Raw genomic sequence first — 19771 nt, forward strand, 5'->3', positions numbered from 1 at the left:
GGAGTCAGTCAGTCCAGCCCTAGTCCGCGGTCAGTAGGGTCATATTCATTAGGGCACAATAAAGCAAAACCTTGTGCAACGGAAACAAAACAAGTATTTCTTATTGTTCAGGTAGTGTTTCAGTCAGTTTTCTTCCATTTGGTACCCAGTGAATATGAAAGAGAAAAGGAGAGCCGCACACTCTAGGAGCTCAGATGCAATAATTGAATAACCTAATAACGTTGATATACCCTGATGAAGACTGCTTGTCTGTCGAAACGTTGGTTATTAAATGATTTCGTCTGCGCTCCAGGAGTGTGAGGCTCTCCTTTTTTTTAATTTTTCAAGTGTTCTACTCCGCTAGCCAGCACTTCGTCTAAACGCGTGCGTTTCTTTCACCTCCAGATTCACCCAGTGAATATGACCCAGGGCACAGTGTTGTGGGAACGTTCAGATCCAGATATGTTAGAGACACATGTTTGTTCTACTTGACATGTTAATGAACCATGTCAGGTCTATTTGTGGCGTTTTCTATCGGCAACGTTCCACAGTGTTGAACCTAGTGAACAGCTGCTCTATAACCAACCACACTGAGGTCTAGAACTCTACAAAGCATTGAGCGCTCTTTAAAAGGGCACGGTAACATCCAGCACCCACTTTTATATTAGGCTTTTACTTTGCAGTAATAAGGGTTGGTTTTTCCTGAGGATGGTGTGCCGTTTACTTCACAATAGCTACCCATTTTATAATCGGCCTGCTAATAGACTGGAGATGGGCGGTAACGGTCACTGTTTTATGTCAAGGAAAATTCACGACCGGTCTTGATGGCCGTGCTACTGCAACATTGACATTAAACAGTTTTCTATGCCTAAGACTTTGTGTTGGACACATTCATGTCTGCTGCTGTCATCGTAGGAACTCTGAGGGTTGTGTGTTTTTTATTAGGGCAGAGCTTGACAACGGTCTTCGCATCGCTGCTAGCTGAGCATAATGTGGTGTGATGACAAGCTAGAAAAGGCTCATCGGTCACCGGTGTGTGAGGGTTAGTCACCCGTGTTTTTACATTTTAGAGTTGCTTATATCGCTCCTCTGTATTCTGCCTCTCCGAGAGAGGCTTCTACTGGGTGGAATTGGTAGGCCTCACTGGCGCTGCCACACACGCGCGCACTTGCGCAGAGACACACTAAACACACACTACATGCACACAGACGACCTTGACGTGTGATCAGACTTTAAAGCGTGCGTCCGTCTCAACGAAACGCAATCAATCCTCTATTGCCTTGAGCTGTGAGCTCCATAGCAACAAGCCACTTCAGATGGATCCATAGTGCAATTTACAGTGTGTCCTGTGAGACCACGGTCTGAACTGTCACCTGGTTTCTTCAAATAAACACCATTCTTCCCTCCAAATGCCACCAAGTAGTGCGCTATAAAGGGCCGTTTGAGACCCACGCCGTTACATTGTTCTCACTGTTACAACCTTAAGGCTGCACATCTTTTATTGTTCAACATGATTCAATAAAAGGTTTTTGTTTTCCAATTTATTCACATGTATTAATTTCTATCCCCAGTGGTGCGGTAAGTCTACTTGATTAATGTGCTTCGTGCCGAGTCATCCTCAGATGTTGTCGGATGACCTTTTAGAAGCTTCTCATACACTCCACTGTGTTTTTGTTCATTTAAAAACTGTGCAATTAGTTTGGTCATTCCAAATTGCCTGTCAACTCTTCTCTCACGCAACTGATGAAGATTGTGTTTGTGGTTTCTCTCCTTCTGTAGGACTTGGGAGTGAGACCCCCATCAAACTTGGAAACGCAAGACTTCTACAGAAGACGGCTCTCGGGTAAGATGTTCTTGTCACAGATATCATCAGTATTTGTGTACTGTATCTGTTCTGTGTATGGTACCATTGCACTTCTATTAGTCCTCATTCAGCGTGTGTGTGTGTGTGTGTGTGTGTGTGTGTGTGTGTGTGTGTGTGTGTGTGTGTGTGTGTGTGTGTGTGTGTGTGTGTGTGTGTGTGTGTGTGTGTGTGTGTGTGTGTGTGTGTGTGTGTGTGTGTGTGTTGTGTTGTGTGTGTGTGTGTGTGTGTTGTGTGTGTGTGTGTGTGTGTTGTGTGTGTGGTGTGTGTGTTATACTGCAGCAGGCCTGTTGGGACAGTGTCCAAACGAAGTGAGAAAGTGAAGGATAAGGTCACTAGTGTGAACGCCACTGCAGCATTAGTGTGATTGCGTTGTGTCAACGTTTGGCTTGGTGTCAAGTACTCCACCCTCCAACATTCATGACTCCACAGCTCTGCATACAGCATCCATCCAGACCTATACGTTTACAGTATGAGTACAGTATATGTTTACAGTTCTATACGTTTACAGTATGGAGTACAGTATGTTTAAGCGTATATGTTTAGTTCTATACGTTTACAGTATGAGAGTACAGTATATGTTTGTAGTTCTATACGTTTACAGTATGAGTACAGTATATGTTTACAGTATGAGAGTACAGTATATTTTTACAGTATGAGAGTACAGTATACTTTTACAGTATACGTTTACAGTTCTATACGTCTACTCATTCTATGTATAAGATGGTGATTTAGTTGTCCATTTGAATTCATAGTTAAGGAATGATCTATTGTAGGCTACCCCCAAATAAGGTATATTTGTCATAATTTACTCAAATGATGAATTACTTAAGAATGGGTGTGTCGTGTGTTCTTAGCCCTGTAATAAGCTAGATCCCAACGGTCCCTTCCCTCAGATACTCTAGTGGTATATTTCATACCAGAACTGGTTTGTGGTGATGATGTCCAACCCACTCCATTAAACAGCCCTCAGGATATTTTTCAAGAATGTTCTTTTCCCACTGTAATGCTTTGCTAACAGCTCTTAGTGTGACATATTGTAGATTTGAATCTGTGAATAGACCAACAGATTCTGCGACCTTGATGTGATTATTCTACACTGAACACAAATATACATATTTTACTGAGTTACAGATAAGAAAATCGGTCAATTGAATTAAGTTCATTAGGCCCTAATCTATGGYTTTCACATGACTGGGAATACAGCTATGCATCTGTTGGTTACAGATACCTTTAACACAAAAAAAAGCTGGGGTGTGGATCAGATAACCAGTCAGTATCTGGTGTGACCATTTGCCTCATGCAGCATGGCACATCTCCTTCGCGTCGAGTTGACCAGGCTATTGAATGTGGCCTGTGGAATGTTGTCCCACTCCTCTTCAATGGCTGTGCTAAGTTGCTGGATATTGGTGGAAACTGGAACACGCTGTCTGGGGATCACACAGGCCATGAAAAAAACTGGGACAATTTCAGCTTCCAGAAATTGTGTACAGGTCCTTGCGACCTGGGGCCGTMCATTATCATGCTGAAGCATGAGGTGATGGCGGCAGACAAATTGCACGACAATGGGCCTCGGGATCTCGTAAAAGTATCTCTGTGCATTATATTGCCATAGATGATAAAATGCACTTGTGTTTGTTGTCCGTAGCTTATGCCTGCCCATACCATAACCCCACCGCCACCATGAGGCACTCTGTTCACAATGTTGACATCAGCAAACCACTCGCCCACACGACCCCATACTTCTCCAGCTTGGCCATCGAAGGTGAGCATTTTCCCACTGCAGTCAGGTCAAGACCCTGGTGAGGATTATGAGCACACAGATGAGCTTCCCTGAGATAGTTTGACAGTTTGTGCAGAAATTCTTCGCTTGTGCAAACCCACAGTTTCATCAGCTGTCCGTGTGGCTGGTCTGACGATCCCACAGGTGAACAAGCCAGATGTGGAGGTCCTGGGCTGGCGTGATTTRGCGTTGTTTGGACGTACTGTCAAATTGTCTAAAATGACGTTGGAGGCAACTTAATGTAATGTTCATTTCTCTACCATATCTGGCAACAGCTCTAGTGAACATTCCTGTAGTCAGCATGCCAATTGCACTCTCCCTCAACTTGATATCTGTGGCATTGTGTTGTATGACAAAACTGCACATTTTAGAGGGGCTTTTATTGTCCCCAGCACAAGGTGCACAAGGTGTAATGATAATGCTGTTTAATCAGCTTATTGATATGCCACACCTGTCAGGTGGATGAATTATCTTGGCAAAGGAGAATTGCTCACTAACAGGGATGTAAACAAATTTGTGCACAACATTTGAGAGATATGATTTTTGTGCATATGGAACATTTGTGATATTTTATTTCAGCTCATGAAACATGGGACCAACATTGTTGCATGTATTTTTGTTCAGTATAATAATAAAAATGAATGCACAAACTTTTGATAAAGAATTTCTCATTTTAGTTGATAGTAACTTGGACCAGGATTCACTGGTCGCTATTTAGATTCTTAAACATGTTTCAAAACAATCTCACTTCCGAAGATGCTAAACATTTTTACATTTGGATCCCCTTATAACCTCTGAGAATTAGTGAATGGGGGGGGAAAATCGCTAGTTGCATATCGGAAATCTTATTATATAGATAGTTTGACTTTTTTTGCTAGGTAGCGCTAGTCGCCTGTACCTGCTTCAAACCTGTACCTGCGCCAAACCTCCTGTATTTTTCATCCTAGACCTATAGATGGTTCTCAGTCTTTTTTAAATGGTGAGCCAACATGTTTTCAGCACATTTATTTCCATTTAATGATCAGAAAAGCAGACGTATTAATCAGGTTTCCATCCAACCATTTAATGTGGACGAATGACCTGATGCATAAAAAAAAGTCACGACAGTCCTTATGGAAAGCAAATTTGTCAGTAAAGCTTCCCAATATTGAAGAAATAAAATGCACTAAACAATGTTACCTTTTTTTGGTCTGAAATAGATTATGCGACAATTGCGGTGGAATTGACGCCTCACAAGTCCTCAGCTGGCAGCTTCATTAAATAGTACCCGCAAAARACCAGTCTCAACGTCAACAGTGAAGAGGCGACTCCGGGATGTTCCTCTGTCCGGTGTCTGTTCTTTTTGCCCATCTTAATCTTTTATTTTTATTGGCCAGTCTGAGAGATGGCTTTTTCTGTGCAACTCTACCTAGAAGGCCAGCATCCCAGAGTCACCTCTTCACTGTTGACGTTGAGACTGGTCTTTTGCGGGTACTATTTYATGAAGCTGCCAGTTGAGGATTTGTGAGGCGTCTGTTTCTCAAACTAGACACTCTAATGTACTTGTCCTCTTGCTCAGGTCTGCACCGGGGCCTCCCACTTCTGTTTCCAGCTACAATAGTCATTTACAACATTAACTGGTTAGAGCCAGTTTGCGCTGTTCTGTAAAGGGAGTAGTACACAGCGTTGTACGCGATCTTCAGTTTCTTGGCAATTTCTCYCATGGAATAGCCTTCATTTCTCAGAACAAGCATATGCTGACGAGTTTCAGAAGAAAATAATTGGTTTCTGGCCATTTTGAGCCTGCAATCGAACCCACAAATGCTGATGCTCCAGATACTCAACTAGTCTAAAAAAGGCCAGTTTTATTGCTTCTTTAATTAGCACAAGTTTTCAGCTGTGCTAACATAATTGCAAAATGTTTTCTAATAATCAATTAGCCTTTTAAAATGCTTAACTTGGATTGGCTAACACAATGTTCCATTGGAACACAGGAGTGATGGTTGCTGATGATGTGCTTCTGTACGCCTATGTAGCTGGGAACAGATTTTTTTTTACAGAATATCTACAAGTCATTTACAACATTAACAATGTCTACACTGTATTTCTGATCAATTTGATATTTTAATAGACCAAAAATGAGCTTTTCTTTCAAAAACAAGGACATTTGTAAGTGACCCCAAACTTTTGAACGGTAGTGTACAAATAAATATATGGATAAGCAATGACAGAGCGGCATAGGCAAGATGCAATAGATGGTATAAAATACGGTATATACATATGAGTAATGCAAAATATGTAAACATTATTAAAGTGACTCGTGATCAATTTATCAAAGTGGCCAATGATTTCAAGTCTGTATGTAGGCTGCAGCCTCTCTGTGTTAGTGATGGCTGTTTAACAGTCTGATGGCCTTGAGATAGAAGCTGTTTTTCAGTCTCCTGGGATGCCACCAGAGTATAATCAGATTGTTCATTTCTCCTTACTGAAACGTAACCTGTTCTGACTGAGTTATTCAGTTTTTATTTCTGCCCCCTCTGCAGCTTCCAGAAAGAGTTTTCGTTCGAGGGGAAGGACGACCCAGCCAAGAACACCAAGGATATAGATGTCAAGCTCTTGGCAAAACTCCCCAAAGGTGACTCGGTGGTTTGAGCGTGCTGTGCTGCATGAAACACATGACTATCTGACAAAGTCTGCATCCAAAATGGCACCCTATTGCTTTTCATAGTGCAGTACTTTTGATCCGGAGCCATTGGGATGCGTTCTCTGACAGACTACCCAGGGTTATGGGGCTGAGGGAAGTGGTTTCTATTGTGCGACTGTGTTGGTTGGAAGGTTTGTTTGATGGCACTTGTTGCCTTGATGAGGTTCAGTTAGAGGTAATATTGTGGGGTTTTACGGGAACAGTGTGTGTGTGAGGGCTAGGAGGGGATGGTGTGTGTAGTCCTGGGGGGTGGTGTTTGTGTTTGGTTCAAATGGGGGAACTGGAGTTTGAAGACTCTTGACAGGAGCAGTAACCCTCTGGTAAAAGTAMGGATGCACCGATATTACATTTTTGGCCGACACCAATATCCAATATTTTCCTTGCCAGAAAAACCGATACCGATAACCGTTATTAAAAATTTTAGCAGCCTTTTTAAGCATTCTAGCAAAGTTAAATAGTTGAAACACACACACACACACACACACACACACACACTGACCAAAAGGTTATTTTGTTGGCGTTTGTTTTACTGGTAATGGGGACATACGTAATCAAAATCTATTTATTTCACTTACTTGCTGTGCTGTTTTGTTGTTAACTAGTTCAGTGGTTTCATTCTCTACCAGGATTTCATCATGCATGTCAAGCAGTGAAGTTTCAGCTCAGTCTGTCCATTGCCTCTCTTCCTCGGTGCGCACTGTCACTGTCTGTTTCCATCGTGTCCAGCTYTGTCTAACATTTCACGTAAAACCCTGTTTCTTGTCTGCATTGAAGAGGTGGTCCTTGTACCTAGCGTTGAGCATGGTGGCGCCACAGTAAAGAGGCTCAGAGAGAATGCCACCGATTCGCTTGTTCACAACCTCTTGTAGAGTACTTTTGCAAGTTTTAACCCCACAGTCCGTGTCGGCAGTTTTGTTGAGCAGGCGTTTCAAAGCCATGACAGAGGGTATCCCGTCTGCTGCAGACACAGTTGAGCTTATTTCTCCAGTCAGTTGTTCGAATGGGAGCTAGGAGTATTCATGTTTCAAACCTCCACCTTTTTCCTCCAAACATAACGATGGTCATTATGGCCAAACAGTTCTATTTTTGTTTCATCAGACCAGAGGACATTTCTCCAAAAAGTACAATCTGTTGTCCCATGTGCAGTTGCAAACCGTAGTCTGGCTTTTTTATGGAGGTTTTGGAGCAGTAGCTTCTTCCTTGCTGAGCGGCCTTTATGTTATGTCGATATAGGACTCTTTACTGTGGATATAGATACTTTCGTACCTGTTTCCTCCAGCATCTTCACAAGCCTTTGCTGTTCTGGGATTGATTTGCACTTTTCGCACCAAAGCACATTCATCTCTAGGAGAGAGAATGCGTCTCCTTCCTGAGCTATGACGGCTGCATGGTCCCATGGTGTTTTAACTTGCGTGCTATTGTTTGTACAGATGAACGTGGTACCTTCACGCGTTTGGAAATTGCTCCCAAGGATGACCCAGACTTGTGGAGGTCTACAATTTTTTTTTCTGAGGTCTTGACTGATTTCTTTTGATTTTCCGATGATGTCACGCAAAGAGGCACTGAGTTTTGAAGGACCCTTGAAATACATCCACAGGTACACCTCCAATTGACTCAAATGATGTCATTAGCCTATCAGAAGCTTCTAAAGCCATAATGTTACGAACCCTTTTGACCGGCAGTCTAAGGGTTGGTACGAGACCCGTAACATAACTCATGCAATTATAGTAGTGAAAAAGTAACAGTGAGAACGAAATAACCACAGACAACTAAATACGTCAACACTCATGGTTTATTTGGTAAACACAGTAAAGGGGGGGGGGGGGCAAGAAAAGGGGCTGAGCTGGCCCAAGGAAAAAACAAATATCCAAAAAACATCCTAAGCTAGTCTACCTGCTTCAACAACAGCTAACTAACTAACCAAAAATACAGTGGGTGGTCCGCCCAGTTCTAACTAGTGTTCTTAGACAAAGTATTCCTATGGGTAGTGTATGCCCATGGGCGACTTGTCTTGGTACCCCCTTTTCCCACCATCAAACAAACAGTCAAACACCATAACAATACTCACAGGGTAATGGACAAAGTGACATGTAGTTGCAAAACACAAGAGATCTAGAGAGAGATGGCATTGACAGAGAGATTGCATGACAGAGAGATCGAGCTCAACAACTGACAGGGTTTTTAAACCAAGGGAAAGGGGATGTGATGGGGTATGAGAAAAGGAGTAGGTGTCTTCTGATTAGGGAGGAATTTTCTGGAAATTTCCAAGCTGTTTAAAGGCACAGTCAACTTAGTGTATGTAAACTTCTGACCCACTGGAATTGTGATACAGTGAATTATAAAAGTTTAATCTGTCTGTAAACAATTGTTGGAAAATGTACTTGTCATGCACAAGGTAGATGTCCTAACCGACTTGCCAAAACTAAAGTTTGTTAACAAGAAGTTTGTGGAGTGGTTGAAAAACGACTCCAAGCTAAGTGTATGTAAACTTCCGACTTCAACTGCATGTATGTATAACCACTTCCTATGCTCGGTCAATTAGTCAGTTGCAGTTTGGACTTCATATCTTTTATTGTTGAGGCGAGGTGCAGATTTTGTCAGTTCCTTGTGAATGTCTCTCTCAGCGATTTGTCACTGTGTTGTAGAGAACAGAGTAGCTGGAGGAATCGTCACCTCATTATAGTTCAAAAACAAGACCCACAAACAAACAGATCTATTCTTGCTCTAGATGTGAAAGTAGCCTGGTCCCAGATCTGTTTAAACTCTACATTCAACTCTGTTGGATAATGAGCTCAAACTATCCAACCTCATCTGCTGTGATGCCTTTCTCCTATCATGACTACTGAATTGGGAATTGATAAACTCGATTGATAACTCTCACATTTTTCCCTTGTACCTAACTTTGTTTTCATCCATCCAGTTTCAGAATTGAGGAAGCGTTTTGAAAGCATCAGCCCAAGCACTAGCTGGGAAATGAACAGGTACGACTACGACATTCAGCTCCTTCAACCATGTAATGAAGCAAGCAGTTATTGTAGTGGTGACTGTGATGAATAACAACGTGTGTGTGTCCTCAGCATGTGGCCATTCAAACGGGTGTTCTGTCATGTCAGTCAGTGTGTCTGACTCTGTGTGTAGGAAAGAGAGGATTGCCCGGCGGTTGGAGGGTATAGAAAGTGAGGTGCAGCCCGCCATATTACCCAGCTGCCCCGGCCTAGTGACCAATCGGCTGCTAGAGGAAGACACACCCCGTTACACACGTGCCTCGGACACCTGTGACCCCTGTGTCGGTGAGAATCACTAAACCGCACACATTGTACCTAGTGTTCAGCTACTTGCACGACCCACACAATCACAGAACTTGAGCATTGCTAGAGCTCCATATAGTATAAAATTATCCAAACCCGACCCACGCTTTTGGATATGAGCTTGGTCATTTGAAAGACATGCATTGAATTCATGCATTATATACACTGAGTGTACAAAACATTAGGAACACCTTACAAATATTGTTGCGCCACCTTTTGCCCTCAGAACATCATAAATTTGTCAATTCAACATTTGTCAAGATATGAAAGTGTTGAACTAATGCTGCTAGCTATTGTATTATCATAATATTTTGTACACTGTGTATTACTTGTGTAGATTTGGTCTAAAGATTTTGTCTCTGTCTATCCCCTGCCACAGTGCAGTGTTACAGTAGGGAGGACCTGGAGAGTCCAGAGATGATGACCCATCAGCAGGTCACTGCTCCAGAGAGGCAGTCCAGAGCCCGGAGCCGGCCTGAGGGCCAGACCGTCCCAACTGAACCCATTTACAGCTCTGACTCCGCAGGTACCGACCTGGACTCCAAGGCAGATCGGATTGCTCGCTACAAGGCGGAACGGCGTCGGCAGCTGGCCGAGCGCTACGGTATGTCTCTGGACCAGGAACCAGACGCCACAACCGATCACTTCTCCTCCCGATCTGGCTCCGCCCGTGGTCGCAAGGAGTCTGACACCTCTTCGGTGAGGCAGCAGGGCTACTCAAATATCAAGCCACGCCCCAGGGCGGAGTCTGTGGGGGATGAACCCTCCTACACCTCAGGCAGCTCCAGGGTGGGGAGAGTGGCCCCCCAGCCACAAGGCTCCGGTGAGCCTGGCCAGGGGCGACCCAGGGTGGACTCGTTCACGGAGAGGGAGAGGGTGATGAACCTGGAGAACCAGCGCAGGGCGGGGCAGCAGGAGAGGAACATCAGTGCCCTCGAGCCGCCGCTTCCCTCTTCAGCCAGCTACATGGATGTGACGTCATCGTCGCCCACCTCGGCCAAGGTGCCCGTCGCTAACGACTACACCATCACAGGGGTGCCCCCCAGCTCGCCCAAGACGACCCGGAAGTCCTCGCTGCCCTCCCCCAAACAGGGGGTGTCCCCTGGGGACCTGTTCATAGAGCAGCAGGCCCACAACATCCTCGGCAGACAGGGGTGAGTGGACCGACCTACTACACTGTCTAGTCCTCTTTCTCTTCCTATTGTTAAGGTTCTCTCTCTGTACAGTATCTTTCCCCTTACTGTAAATAAAACAGATGGAGAGAAGGAGAGGGATCATCGGTCTCTCCCTCTCTCTCTCACACGCACTCAGTCTCCTTGATCCCTTTAACAGAACTCTCACAAGGTCGTCCTCTTGGCAGGAACATTATCTGCGTCCAAATGGCACCCTATTCCCTATATAGTGCACTTCTTTTGACCAGGTCAAAAGTAGTGCAGTAAATACGGRACAGGGTACCATTTGGGATGCACACAATAATTTATAGCATAGAGGAAGAGCAATCTGTGCATGCAGCAGCAGGCTCAGTCAATCCAACAGGGTTTACACACAGCTGAAGTCCTCCCAGGTCCAGTTTTTGTTGTTGCTGCATCGTGTTTGATGTTGCTGCATGTACATTGCCTTCAGAAAGTATTCATAGCCCTTGACTTTTCCCACCTTTTTGTTGTTACAGCCTGAATTTTAAATGAATTACAGATTTTTTTGTCATTGACCTACACACAATGCGAGTGGAATTATGTTTTTAATTTAGAAATAAATTAAAAATGAAAAGCTGAAYTGTCTTTTAGTCATTAAGTATTCAACTTCTTTGTTATGGCAAGCCTAAAWAAGTTCAGGAGTAAAAATGTGCTCAACATGTTACATAATAAGTACTCTGTGTACAATAATAGTGTTTAACATGATATTTAAATGACTACCACATCTCTGTACCCCACACATACAATTATCTGTAAGGTCCCTCAGTCCAGCAGTGACTTTCCATCACCACAAAGACCAGGGAGGTTTTCCATTGCATRGCAAAGAAGGGCACCTATTTGGTAGATGGGTGAGAGAACAAAAAAAATACATGAAATATCCATTTGAGCATGGTGAAGTTATTAATCACACTTTGGATGGTGTATCAATACACCCAGTCACTACAACAATACAGGCGTCCTTCCTAACTCAGTTGCCAGAGATGAAGGAAACTACTAAAGCCAATGGTGACTTTAAAACAGTTACACCATTTAATGGGGGGAAAAAACTGAGGATGGATCAACAACATTCTAGTTACTCCACAATACTAACCTAATTGATAGTGAAAAGGAAGCCTGTACAGAATAAAAATATTCGTAAACATGCATCCTATTTGCAGCAAGGCACTAAAGTAATACTGCAAAATATGTGGCAAAGCAATTAACTTTTTGTACTGAATACAAATTGTTATGTTTAGGGCAAATCCAATACAACACATTACTGAGTACCACTCCAAGTTTTTAAGCATAGRGGTGGCTGCGTCATGTAATGGGTATGCTTGTAATCTTTAAGGARTGGGAAGGTTTTCAGGATAAAAAAAGAAACTGAATGGAGTTAGGCAAATCCTAGAGGAAAACCAGGCTGTCTGCTTTCCACCAGACACTGGGAGATGAATTCACCTTTCAGCAGGACAATAACCTAAAACACAAGGCCAAATCTACCCTGAAGTTGCTCAACAAGAAAACAGTGAATGTTCCTCAGTGTCGAGTTATTTAAGTCAAAACTCTACTTGAAAATATATGGGAAGACCTGAAAACGGTTGTCTAGCATGATCAACAACCAATTTGAGAGAGCTTGAAGAATTTTGAAGATAATAGGCAAATGTTGCACAATCCAGGTGTGGAAAGCTCTGAGACTTACAACTGTACTCGCTGCCAAAGGTGCTTCTACAAAGTATTGACTCGGGGGTGTGAATACTTAGGTGAGAGATTTATTTTTCAATACATTTSCAAAAACGTCTTAAGTTTTCACATTTTTGTGTAGATGGGGGTGAGAATATATTTAAWCCATTTTTAATTCAGGCTGTAACACAACAAAATGTGCAATAATTCAAGGAGTATGAATACTTTCTGAAGGCACTGCATGTATTTCCTTTCTGTGACAGAATATTCAGGTGGTTGAAAAGCGACTTGTAGGATATAGTTGATCAAACTAAAGGAGCAACTTTATTTGTTGCTTCGCTGAACAGTTGCACAACACACTTGAGCCAAAGTCATAAAGTCAACAAAAGCCCAGGTTATGAGACTGCTGATACAATGCAATTCCAACAACGACACTATTAGATGTTAGTTAAGGGATACTTTATTTGGGATTCATGGTCCAATGCAGTGTTGTGTCTAGTCTGGAGACATGGACTTTTTCTCTCCTCAGTCCCTCAGGCTAATTTTAACAGCCAGCTAGCTGTAGCCTGCTGGTGCTAAACGTTGACTCACTGAGGGGAAACGATTAGAGACACATGCTTCCATTCCACATCCCACAAGGCATCTCTATCTCTCTCTCCGCCCTCTCTCTCTCCGCTTTCAAAACTTGGCAGCGGCTGTGTTGCGTTAGCCATCAGGATGGGTGTTGGGTTACGGGGCGCGCCGTGACTCCTCGCTCAGAACTATGAGCACATACAGAGACACAGATGAAAGCCAGCAAGGRCACGCCGCCCACCTGGAGAAAGAGTTTAGAGTTTAAGACACGGAGCAGCTCTCGCGCGCTCTCTCTCTCTCTCGTTCAAGCGCTCGTGCTCTCGCTCGCTCTCTTAGAAAACCCTCTGAGTCACATGCTGTTGCCCTCTGCTGGGTGAGGGCATGGCTCTGGATGTCTGGTAGGACAGATGAAGGACATGCACTCAGTGGCCAGTTTTGTGTTGTTCAGTCGTTGCTCAATTGGTATCAAGGGACCTAACGTGTGCCAGGAAAACATTCCCCACACTAGTACACCACCAGCCTGTACCGTTGACACCATGCAGGTTGGGTCCATTTGGCTCATTCTGCTTACGCCAAATCCGGACACTGCCATCAGCATGACGCAAGAACCGGGGTTCGTCAGACCAAGCAACATTTTTCCACTCCTCAGTTGTCCAGTGTTGGTGATCGCATGCCCACTGGAGCCGCTACTTGTTTTTAGCTGATAGGAGTGGAACCCGGTGTGGTTATCTGCAGCAATAGCACATCTGTGACAAGGATCGACGAGTTATGCGATCCGAAATGGTGTTCGGCACACCACTGTTGCAATGTGCCGTTATTTGCCTGTTTGTGGCCCTCCTGTTAGCTTGCACGAATCTTGCCGTTGTCCTTCGACCTCTCATCAACGAGCTGTTTTCATCCGCAGGACTACTGCTGCACATTGTACACAATACATCAGTTGAATGTCTACTATTTTGTATTTTATTAGGACCCCCATTAGCTGTTGCTGAAGCAGCAGCTACTCTTCCTGGGGTCCACATGAAACATTACATTATACAGAACATTTAATAGACCAGAACATTTCAAGGACAGAAGTACATCACTTTAAAAAAGGCATACGTAGCCTACATATCGGTACACAAACTATCTACTGCAGGTCAAAGTTTCCATAGACGTGTGGTACTGTGCATTGCGATACATGCTGCTGTGTGCGTCATGTCTTTGTGTCCTATCATTTTCCCAAGCCCCATTTGATGTCTCTTCATTGTTCATTTCGATGAACATTCCTGGATAGGAGTTATTGTTTCATAGTTTGACATCTCTCCAAATACCAGAATGATAACTGAGCTCCCAGTAGAATGGGATATCCACTGAAGTACAAGGCAGATGGATGGATGTTTCCTGTTCATGCTAAATGTGAAGTCAGTTGTGTTTGTGCTACAAGTGAAATGCTCGGGGCGGCCTAGCCACTCACTCACCCAGGGTGCGTTCGAAATTACACCCTATTCCCTATAATAGTGCACAACTTTTGACCAGAGCTCCATAGGACTCCGGTCAAAAGTAGTGCACTACATAAGGAATAGGGCGACATTTTGGATGCCGCCCCCAGTGTCGCTGACTCACTGCGTCTCCCATCCCATTGGTGCAGCCCGGAGGTGAAACTAACCAGCAATTGGTTCCTCCAGACCGATTCAGAAGGCAACACCCAATCCCTTATCAACTGGCCCTCCAGGTACAGGGTGTTTGACACTCCCTTCCCTCCACCCCCCCCCTCCCTTCCCTCCACATTCCCATCTTTTAACCGAGCCCGTTATGCCACCGTCACATCAGACCTCATTCCTCATCAACATTAATGGGTGTGTTGCTGTGTTTTCATTTCACTGACCAAATTACCCCCCCTCCTCCCCGCCCCTGTTCGTGCTGTCCAGTGACTCTAAAGCCGTTTCTATCTCAATGCCTTATAGAGTTGTCGCGTTACTTACAGTAAGTGCTCTATTGCAGGAGTCTCCCTCTTGTTTCTCTACTGACTAGGCCAGACTGTCTCAGGGAGAAGGGAGGATGAAGGATGATGCTGGGAGTCGGACCGTGAGAGAAAACCCTTTAGTCGCGGCTCATCCCCCAATCCTTTCCCAGCCTTGACTCAGCAAATAGATCTTGTACAGTCTATATATCCCTCAGGCCTACACAGTCAGAGGAACTTGAAATTAGAGCTGCAATTATTATTATTGCTGAGTTGGCTCCAATTTCACCCCAAAACATTTACTCTAAATCTCCTTAGATCTTGGCTAGGGTTGCAAAATTACTGTTAACTTTTGGTTCGAGGGTTCTCTGATTTCTTGCTTTTTCCCTTGTAAACTCAAGTAATCTTCCAACCAGGATTCCTGGAAAACCGGCCCATTTTGCAACCCTAAACTGGGCTCAGATCAGTAGTACTCTTGTGGGTACGACAGAGCAGTCCAAAAGAGATTCTGAGTGTATGTCAATCCTTATTCATGGAATTGACAGGGCTTTGTTATTATGGTAGGATATACGATCCATTTCTGACCAGATCAACCTATTATCAGCCACAAATCCCAAATGGGTTGTAAATAGACGGCTTTCAAAAAAAGCCACAAGTGAGGGTGATGCCAGTAAAGTCACGTATTGTCTGATTCTCAGCAGTACATCAGATATCAGTCTAGAATTATGAGCCTAACAGAATGAAGAACAGCTGAACCTCTAGCGAGGACTTCTGGATTTAGTCATAAAGGAATGTCGTTCAAAGATGAGGAGAAAAGCAGACGCAGTGAGCTAACCTTCCACAGCCAGTGCTAGGCCCTGTTACCCACCAGATTCACAAAACACAATCTAATACAAGTAATAGCAACTTTGCTTAACTTTCTTCTTAAGTCTATAGGTAAGGGCAAAATAGCAGTAAATAAGAAATGAAGTGTTCTGTGAATCCAGGCACAGGCCTACTCAGCTGTGGAAGACTGTTGTGGAAGAGTCCTCCCTGACCTTGAGTAGTAGAGACGGGTGGCGGGAGAAGGAAGAGGAGAGGGAGGGACTACTCCCAGAACCCCACAACCATCACATACGAGTGCTACTGTTAGCGTTGCATTAGCCACCACCTGAGAAACGGCTGCTAGCTAGCCTAGCATGTTACCAACCAACCCACACCACCATTCAGCATGTGGTCTGACTGTGCTCTGCAGCCAATTGATTCCCTGTTTGTTTTAGTTCTTCATGCATTTTGCATTAGTATCTCACTGGTCAGATGGTATTACAGTACATTCATATGACTGTATTTTCTCTGGGGATATCTGTGATACTGATGACATTTTGACCGTTTTCTATAAATAAATAAATGGAGACGCACTTTAATAAGAGGGAGGAGGGGTAGAGGGGAAAGGGAATGATTTATGGCTGAGGAAAGGGATGTATTGGGCTTTCACCATTATTTCTCTTTTCTCGCTGCACTCTGAGTTTCAGTACAAACTGCAGCGAGTTGTTAACTCTCTCGGTCTCTCCCTGAAGAATCAGAGTTAGGGAGAGGCTCGTCAGGGAGGAGGGAATCCGACAGAGTCCAGAGCTGGGCCACCGTGTCGCTGAGGCCCCCCTGTACAGGAGACACCCCCAGCCCCGGGCCACCACCTGCCCCACAGCCCACCACCATGACCACCAGGCTCCACCCTACACCACCACCAACCCTCCAGGCCCACAGCCAGCCTACTCTCACCCCCAGCCTCAGCTCACCCGTTCTGGGCTGATTGATGACCCCAGCTATCTGTCCATGGACACCGGCCCCGGTCCAAAGGCACAGCAGCCTCAGCCAGAGGAGGAAGAGGAGATGGAGGGACAGGTGGATGAGGAGAGGGGCGCCCATAGGGAGGGCAGACAGGAAGTGAGGACGGAGGGACTACTGAAGAGCAGGAAAGCTGTGCTGCCATCGGAGATCAGACGCAGGGAGAAGAGCACAGAGGACCCGCGTGGCAGCGGCCCCAGGAGGGGCAGCAGGGGAGAGGAGGAGCAGGCTGGCTACAGCAGGGCCCGAGAAGGCCAGGGAGTAGGACACGGGAGGAAGGCTGAGCCGGAGGGGCCCAGAGGAGGAAGCATGGGAGGAGGGAGAACCAGGATGAGACTGGAGGAACCAGACACAGACCCTGAACCAATCAGACCTACAGGGGAACACGTCTCCCGCCTGCTGGCCGCAGAGGTCAGAGCCTCAGAGGAGCGCCAACAACCGTGGAATGACGACGCCATTTACATCCAGACCAGGGGAGGAGCCATGACCACAGACGCTCCCGTCTCCTCCAGGCGGCCCACGTCGGACACTGGGGCCCCTAGAGGCTCCATCCCCAAGACCCAAGAACCAGGGCCAGGGTGGGTCAGAGAGGCAGCAGTCCTGCAACAATGGGCCAGTGAGGATGGGGTCAGTAACGGAGACCAGAGCCCACCAGAGACCAGGGACGCTCGTGTATCTGTGGCCAAGCTTCGCCACTCCTACCTGGAGGGTGCTACGACTGCTACTGCCCCAGTCGTCAGGAAACCGAAGCTGTAGGTGGTTCTGTTCTGTAGTACAGTGCTGTTCTACAATCCATTCTGCTAGGAGCTGCTGCTGGCTTCTATCAGGAACTCGCTCGCTGCCCTGCCCTGCCTAGCTAACACCAACCTCCTCCTGACTGAAATAATCGGTGTGATTATTCTGAACAGGGTTTCTTCTACTAACGCATAGTAGAAACACTCATCCAATCACTAACGCTAGCAGTAGAGCGTTTCACGGGGGGGGGGGGGGGMGTGTAACTGCTGCTTTCTCTTGGGCTGAGTGCCTGGACTAGCTGATGGACAATATGGGGTGTGTGTTGTGTGTAACACGACGTAGTCGCCAATCAAGCAAATCTTTGCATGCCAATGGCTTCCACTGCTCCTCCAATGTAAAAATCAGGGGTTGGGATTTTGTGTGGAAGCTCGCCTCTGTTAAATGACTGCATATCTTTCCTTGCTCTTTCTTTRGTTCCCTCACCTTGCTATTTTTCTCTTTCCTTTCATCATCGCCCCTTCTCCCTGTCTGCGTTGCGCCCCGAAGGGAGGAAGAGGTAGATTGGGTGTACCCGGGGGGTACGGGGGTCCCCTGGAGAGGGCAGCGGGACAGTACGGATGTCCCGTGGAGGGGGGACAGGGGGCGCAGGCCCAGACTCTACATCTCCCCTGGAGAGAGTAGAAAGACTTCCGAGAGGTTTAGGACCCAGCCCATCACCTCGGCTGAGAGACAGCTGTCTGATAGGTACAGTGTGTGTACTGTGTTTTTTTTAACGCATGGCGCAAACATAATTATTCCTCGCTTCCCATGGGTGAAGACTAGAGAGAGTGGCTAGTAGTCTGCAGTGAAGGAACACACTTCACAGGCTCATCCAGAAACCTATGCATTCTCTCTCAGGCCGCATGTACTGTAGGTCGTGTGGGTGTTTTCATGCATGGCGAATATAGTCCTTATTTCCTTAGGAAAATACTACAGAGAGGGTCGTATAAGGAAGTGTTAGTTTAGACATGAGTAGGGTTGCAAAGGGAGGGTACATTACTGGAAACTTTACTTCAGGTTATCGCAGGTGTCTAATTATTTCTGGCCCTCTGTGTGGCCTTATCACATGTCAAATATATACAATTATTCAACACATGTATTCAAACTGGTGGCAGTTTCATAAAAAGGCAATAGCCGAAAATAATGGCGTTGTTTTTTTTCTTCATTAATTAGGCTAGTWTTTCTTGAACTATATAGTCTATATAATACAAACTTATGGACATGGATATAAAAAGGTATACTATATATGAATAAAAATGTTTGTTATTCAAGTATAATTCGATTTTCTGTTAATCACCAAAATTACTAAACATTCTGGTAACTTTGGTAAATTACAGGTAGCTTTGCAACCCTGAGTTTTCTTAAATCAACCGTGGATCACACACTAGCCTACAGCATGTTTGTGTGTTCACATATCATGTACATAGGCACACAGGCTTATCCAGGGCAAAAATCAAAACGTGCAGCCAGGTGGACACCAGAACAGAGTTTGGGAAACCCTGATTTAGCAGATGCTCTTATCCAGTGCGACTTAGTTAGTGCATTCATTTTAAGATGGCTAGGTGGGACAACCACATATCTCAGTCATAATAAGTACACTTTTCCTCAACTTTATCTACTTGTATATCAGTAGGTGAAAAAAGTGAAGTGCGATGTTAGTTCAGGAAATACTTTTTTTTTACGGGGTGGGGGGATTATTTTAAGATGCTCGTTAGAGGTACAGTTTCAGATGTTTTTCGGGAATATGGGAAAGGACTTTGCTGTCTTAGCTTCAGGGGGAAGCTGGTTCCATCATTGGGGTGCCAGGACAGAGAAGAGCTTGGGCTAAGTGGGAACTGTCCTTCCTGTAGGGGTGGGAGGGCCAAGAGACCTGCGCTGGCAGAACGGAGGGCTCGGTTTGGAGGGTAGGGTTGGAGCGTAGCCTGAAGGTAGGAAGGGACAGTTCCTCTTGCTGGTCCATAGGCAAGTACCATGCATGGTCTTGTAGTGGATGTGAGCTTCAACCGGAAGCCAGTGGAGTGTGCGGAGGCTCTGCGCTCTTCAGCCGGGTTAGACAGGCGGTTAGACAGGTGATTAGAAATGGAAAGGGGGATACCTAGTCAGTTGTACAACTAAAACTYAAACGTGTCTTCCGCATTTAACCTAACCCCTCTGAATCAGAGGTATGGAGGGCAGCCTTAATCGACATCCATGTC

At 45.2% G+C, this 19771-nt stretch overlaps 1 protein-coding gene across 14 annotated transcripts in view; it reads left to right on the forward strand.

The window, feature by feature from the left end:
* The window catches only part of svila (supervillin a), a 134179-nt gene that overhangs the window by 80035 nt on the left and 34373 nt on the right, over positions 1-19771 (forward strand). For 10 of the 14 annotated variants that reach the window (XM_024000325.2, XM_024000324.2, XM_024000329.2 and 7 more), the window contains exons 2-9: positions 1759-1822; positions 6146-6237; positions 9227-9287; positions 9445-9596; positions 9994-10768; positions 14667-14750; positions 16535-17554; positions 18084-18281. In XM_024000325.2, the coding sequence (XP_023856093.1) occupies positions 9280-9287; positions 9445-9596; positions 9994-10768; positions 14667-14750; positions 16535-17554; positions 18084-18281 (2237 nt within the window). In that variant the 5' untranslated portion in view covers positions 1759-1822; positions 6146-6237; positions 9227-9279. Of the gene's footprint in view, positions 1-1758; positions 1823-6145; positions 6238-9226; positions 9288-9419; positions 9597-9993; positions 10769-14666; positions 14751-16534; positions 17555-18083; positions 18282-19771 lie in introns of those variants that run through there. The other 4 variants (XM_024000333.2, XM_024000330.2, XM_070446708.1 and 1 more) reach the window with 4 other exon arrangements.

This window comes from Salvelinus sp. IW2-2015, linkage group LG14 (assembly GCF_002910315.2).
Source record: "Salvelinus sp. IW2-2015 linkage group LG14, ASM291031v2, whole genome shotgun sequence".
NCBI classification, from domain to species: domain Eukaryota; kingdom Metazoa; phylum Chordata; class Actinopteri; order Salmoniformes; family Salmonidae; genus Salvelinus; species Salvelinus sp. IW2-2015.